This window comes from Triticum aestivum, chromosome 6B (assembly GCF_018294505.1).
Source record: "Triticum aestivum cultivar Chinese Spring chromosome 6B, IWGSC CS RefSeq v2.1, whole genome shotgun sequence".
Classification (NCBI taxonomy): Eukaryota; Viridiplantae; Streptophyta; class Magnoliopsida; order Poales; family Poaceae; genus Triticum; species Triticum aestivum.
The window spans coordinates 352056541-352062301 of NC_057810.1; the positions used below are offsets into that span (position 1 = coordinate 352056541).

At 48.9% G+C, this 5761-nt stretch overlaps 1 protein-coding gene across 2 annotated transcripts in view; it reads right to left on the minus strand.

Moving 5' to 3' along the window:
* The window catches only part of LOC123137137 (putative elongation factor TypA-like SVR3, chloroplastic), a 33817-nt gene extending 28693 nt beyond the window's left edge, over positions 1–5124 (minus strand). Inside the window, exons 1-5 of one of the 2 annotated variants that reach the window (XM_044556744.1) lie at positions 4827–5124; positions 1694–1803; positions 820–1023; positions 379–555; positions 115–267 (exon numbers count right to left, since the gene is read on the minus strand). In XM_044556744.1, the coding sequence (XP_044412679.1) occupies positions 115–267; positions 379–555; positions 820–1023; positions 1694–1803; positions 4827–5037 (855 nt within the window). In that variant the 5' untranslated portion in view covers positions 5038–5124. The remainder of the gene's footprint in view (positions 1–114; positions 268–378; positions 556–819; positions 1024–1693; positions 1804–4826) is intronic. The other variant, XM_044556745.1, reaches the window with a different exon arrangement.
* Positions 5125–5761: the final 637 nt, after the last annotated feature.

A 5761-nucleotide genomic window follows, 5' to 3' on the forward strand; every position in this document is an offset into this window, starting at 1 on the left:
TATAGTATTATAGCTTAGGAGGTATTGTGTAAATGTAATCCAGCATAATCATAGAAAATCAAGCATTGCAGATGATACATGAAAGATATATAAACGACAAACTTTATAACTCACAAGCATTTGGAGGGCACCATCTTTCTCAATGCGTGGTTCAGGTATACATCTAAGAATAGCCTCAAAAAGGGGTCCAAGATCATCAGCCAGATTATCTGCGGAGATCCCAGCCTTTCCTTTGAGGCCAATTGCATAGACTGTTTGGAAATCACACTATTGTTGGCAAAAAAAAAAAACATGAGTACTAGGATATGACCAGTGTTAAAACCTAATACTCAAAAAAGAATAAGTTAAATGAATAACAATCCAGGCATAGCTCCTCACCTGTTCATCTGTTGCATTTAATTCGATAAATAGCTCAAACGTTGAATTAACTACAAACTCTGGACGAGCAATAGGTCTGTCAACCTTGTTTACAACTACCACAACAGCATGTCCAAATTCTAGAGCTTTCTTCAGAACAAATCTTGTTTGTGGCATAGGTCCCTCCACAGAATCAACCTACATAGGAGAAAGGCTTAATGAATCAGATGGTCGTTCACATGTTGCCTCAAGTGACGCTAGACACTTCTCTCAAAAAAAAAGTGACGCCAGACACTATTTGGAAAATATGTTTGACAGGATCTAGGGAGACATGCAGTGGAAGATTGAACAGCTACAGTAATGCTCATAGGAATTCAAATATGTGTCCTCAAAAAGGTCATAGGCATTAAATAAGAAACATGCTATTTAATAAAAACAAAACAGTAGCTAGTAGCATAGTACCACTAGGAGAATTCCTTCCACCATGTTGAGAACACGTTCCACCTCCCCACCAAAATCTGAATGCCCAGGAGTATCAATTATATTGATTTTAGTACCCTTATAGGTTATTGATGTATTTTTGCTCAGTATAGTAATTCCTCTTTCCCTCTCCAGATCATTAGAGTCCATTATCCTTTCCTGCACAACTTGATTGTCTCGGAAAACCTGCATAAGGTAAACATTCAGGGTAATAAGACGATTGAAAATTTCATAGTAAATACACTCTAGATTTGTGCTACAACATGGTGATTCAACAGAAATAAGTCACACAAAAATAAAACATATCTGAGCACAGCTCTTAATATTACTAAAGCCTGCAATTTTGTGTCACAATACAGGATAGGAGGTAAACTGAAGAATGACACAGCAAACAAAAGTTACGCAGACATTTTGTGGAGAAATCCCACACAACCAGAAGTAAATAAGTATGCACAACAGTTTCAGGTGGGTATAGGAGTAGCCTCCACAGCACCAATGGGACTCTAAACAACTCACCATGTTTGTGATCACTCAAACCAGTTCTATGAACCTACCAGACTGAACAAAGAGTAAAGAGCAATAATTTAGAGCCCATACAAACAATGTGAAAGCAACCCACCAAGACCAGACCAAAAAATCAGTTCTATTAGTATTATACTAACAAACCAAACAAGATCAAATATCAAGGAGTCAAACGGAACAATAGTATGGCCATATGTGGGAAGAGCTTGTCTTATATTTGCAAAGTGTGCTTACTTCTAAATAAAGCTTCCAACACTGAGAAATTTAATTCGCAGCCAACTTACTTGAAGTAAATTAACCTCACAGAGCAAAACATAGTACTTCTGGGATGTACCTTGGATTGTCTTAACATTGAATCCACCAAAGTTGTCTTCCCATGATCAACATGAGCAACAATTGCAATATTTCTCACATCTCTTCTAGTTGCTTGACTACTCGCCCCTGCTAAATAATCCAGTGAAGTATATAAATTAGCATCATCCAAAAAGAAGTGAAGTCAATATACGTAGGAAAATTTCATGGAGAACGCATAAGCAGTGGGTTCTGATGATAGCAAGTCAAACTTTTTTTTTTAACTAAAGTACCAAGTATCCAGATGAAGATGAATTTCGACGTAGAAAGGCCCAAGTGTGCATGTATTTTACATAAATTATTATTTCAACAAACTCAATCTAACATTAGAAAAAACATCAGAACCTTGCACCGTCATTGGTTAGCGCTTACCGAAATGATAGCAAGTCAAACTTTTTTTTAACTAAAGTACCAAGTATCCAGATGAAGATGAATTTCGACGTAGAAAGGCCCAAGTGTGCATGTATTTTACATAAATTATTATTTCAACAAACTCAATCTAACATTAGAAAAAACATCAGAACCTTGCACCGTCATTGGTTAGCGCTTACCGAAAAAGGCTTTCGCCCCGCTTTATATATAAAGCACCGATCATCAAGCATCCAGTACAAACACACGCCACCGCAACACACGCACACACCCAGAGCAGGATACATAGGCGCTGAGCGCAGCAACACCACCCCTAGCACTACCACGACGAGGAGATGAAGCTACATATGACGCTCCATGAGCTCCAAGGCGGTGCCTTCGGGAAGGGCACGGCACCGGAGCGCCGCCACCGCCCAATCCGAGGATCAGGGTTTCCCCTAGAGCCGCATGACGGGCAATGAGAACCCCGACGACGCCTCCAAGAAGGGAACGATCTTCGCCGCCGCCGGTCCGTCCGAAGATAGAACAGGTTTTCACCTCGGCCAACACCCACCGCCACCGAACACCATACCCCGACCACCACGCCGCCCACACGGCCCGGGCAGCACCAAGGCACGGGCTCCGCCCAAGAGCACCGTGCTGCCACCACCAAGGCCGCCGCCCCGGCATCCAAGACCTTGACACCACCTCACCCGAGACCTGTCGCAACCCCAGCGAAAGAGACGAGCGGAAAGGTCCCAGCTTTCGCACCCCTGGGCGACCCCCAGCGTCGAGACCCAATAGGCCGGCCAAGACTAGCATCCACCGACCCGTCCTGCTGCCCCGAGCGCGAGACGAGCTCGGACCTGTAGCACAGAGAGGGGGACGAGGTCAATCCTACTGCACCGTGCGCGAGACGAGCTCGGTCCTGCTGCACCAGGCGCGAGACGAGCGGTGGACCGCACCAGCCCTTTGAAGGGAGTCGCGCTCGGGCGACGAGGAGATGGGGCGAAGGTCGAGACGGTCCGAACGCAGATGAGTCGACGCCGGAGAAGCCGGCCGCTGCCGCGGGCAGAACCGTCGAGCCACCGTGAAGCCGTCACGCCACCGGGAGGCCACCGGCCACCACCGCCGGACCTCCCCACGCCGCCGCCCACGGCCAAAGCAGCGGCCACGCCCGGCCGCTGCCCTACCCACGTCTCCCGGCGAGCTCCAAGCGCCGGAGCCGCCCGGCACGCACCACCGGTGCCACGGGCCGCCGGCCGACCCCCAACGCCAGATCCGGTCGGATCTGGCAAGAGACCAGCCGTCCCCGCCGCCACCACCAACCAGAGCTACCTCTACCCCCCGCACCCCGCCGTCGAGTCCAATCGCCGTGTCACGACCACACCGACAACCAGCGCCACCACCAGAAGCTGTCCCCACCGCGAAGACCAGCCGGAGCACCACCCGAGACGCCGGCGACCAGATCTGGCCGCGGCAGATCGAGGACCGCAGGCACCACGGGCACGCCCACCCGCAGCCATCCCTGTGATCCCCAGGGGCCACAGCGGCCATGGGCCACGCACAGGAGCCCGCCGTCGCGCCCCGCCGCCAGCGCGCCGCCACCCGCCGAGGAGACCGCCCGCGACGAGCCCACCAGCAGAGGGGAGACAGGGTCCCGCCGCCGCCGACGCCGACCGGGCTTTGCCCGGCGGCGGCGAGGAGGAGAGGAGGGAGGAGGGGCGCGGGGCCGGCGGCGCTAGGGTTTCCCCCCTGGGCCGCCGCGGGAGCGACGCGAGAGGGGCGAATGGCGGGTGATATCGGTTAGCGCTTAGGAGCTATCGGTGTGTAAAGCCACGATCGCCACATCTGTGCGCTGACACAAATGAGCGTCTCCTCTCCAATTCTAAAGCAACAGGGTGCTCACTCCTCCACTTATTACATGACCAGAAAACACTGGAGCCATGCAGACAAAGTTAACCATCGCTTGCACATTACAGGCTCATTTCAGTCCGTGTCACCAAACTGGTGGGCACATGAAAATCATCATTGACACACTCTGCGAAATCACTTACAGGGTCCCCTAAGGCTGGCCATAGTGGGGGTAACATAACTAGTATCATATACTTGGGACTCGCAAACATGCTTATGTGGCGGACAATTAAAGAAGAGAGAGGGGTAGTACTCCCTCCGCCCGGAAATACTTGTCGGAGAAATGCATGTATCTAGATGTATTTTAGTTCTAGATACATCCATTTTTATTCATTTTCTCTGACAAGTATTTCCGGACGGAGGGAGTAGTAACATAGGTAGATACCGTATCATAATTAATGTTATGCTACTATGTGTCATGCATGGCAATAAATAAGACCATCTATGATAATCCCTCCGTTCCTAAATATAAGTCTTTGGAGAGATTCCACTATGGACCACATACGGAGCAAAATGAGTGAATATACACTAAAATGCATCTATATACACTCGTATGTGGTTCATAGTGGAATCTCTACAAATAATTATATTTAGGAACGGAGGGAGTACTACTTTGCACTATGACTATGGATGTAGTATCATATTATCATACACTAGTATCATGAGACTAGTATATATACGCTACTCTCCACTATGACCAGCCTAAAAAAATCACTTACAAGGCACTCAACAGCCTCGCGCACTGAACTACCTCAGTTTGTTCCCGGTATCATGCCACCGTTTCGTCCCTGAATCTGAATTCCGGGTTTCCAGTCGTGCCGAGGAAGAAGGAAGCAATCAAAGATTTCACTTACCAGACGGAGACGGGGAGTCGGCGCGCTCCTTGACCTCCTGCTCAAGGGAAGCTGAGGCCCTGAGGGAGCGGGGCCGCCGGCAGCGGGAGTGGGAAGGCCGCAGGAGGAAGCATCGGCCGGCGGAGAGGTTCGAGGAGCTGGCCGACGCCAGCGGCGGCACGAGGCGGTGGGCGGAGGGGCTGGCGCGGAGGGTGATGATCTGCATCTGCATGACTAGGCGAATGGATGCTGCCGCGGCGGGTGGCTTGGGTGGGTTTGGGGGGTTTTGTAGGGCGGGAGGAAGGCGGCGGAGCCTTGGAGGATAACGGCCATGGCTTTGGTGGCTGCGGCTATGTGCGCTGCGAGGCGGGCCACGTCGTCCGCCCGGGAAATATAGTAGTACTATTAATTCTACTAGACGGAAAATCCTATTGGACGCTCGCTGCGTCGATTGTCGAGGCTTCGCACAGAGAGCTAGCGATAGCGATCAAGATGGGCCGGCCCAGATAGGAGATAGCGCTGGCGCTGCAGCTTCCGGTTTTGGGAACCTTCTGGAGGGTTCCTGAACGGTTTTGGGAACCTTCTAGAAGGTTCTTGAACCGTGTTTTCACTGGTTTTTTCTGTTTGTTTTTTCTTTGTTGTTTTTCCTGTTTTTTCCTTTTTCTTTCTTCATTTTTCTGTTTCTTTATTTCATTTTTCAATTCTTTTTTCTTCTCCTTTTGTTTTCTTTTTGTTCACATTTCAAATTATGTTTGGGAGTTTCAGAAAATCTTCTCATTTCAAATTCGCGCTTCCAAATTTGTTCTCCATTTCAAAATTTGTTTTCAACATTCAAAAATTGTTCGTGCTTTAAAAAATTGTCCGCGCTTCTAAATTTGTTCTCCATTTCAAAATTTGTTCTCAACATTCAAAAATTGTTCGTGCTTTAAAAAATTGTTCGCGCTTCTAAATTTGTT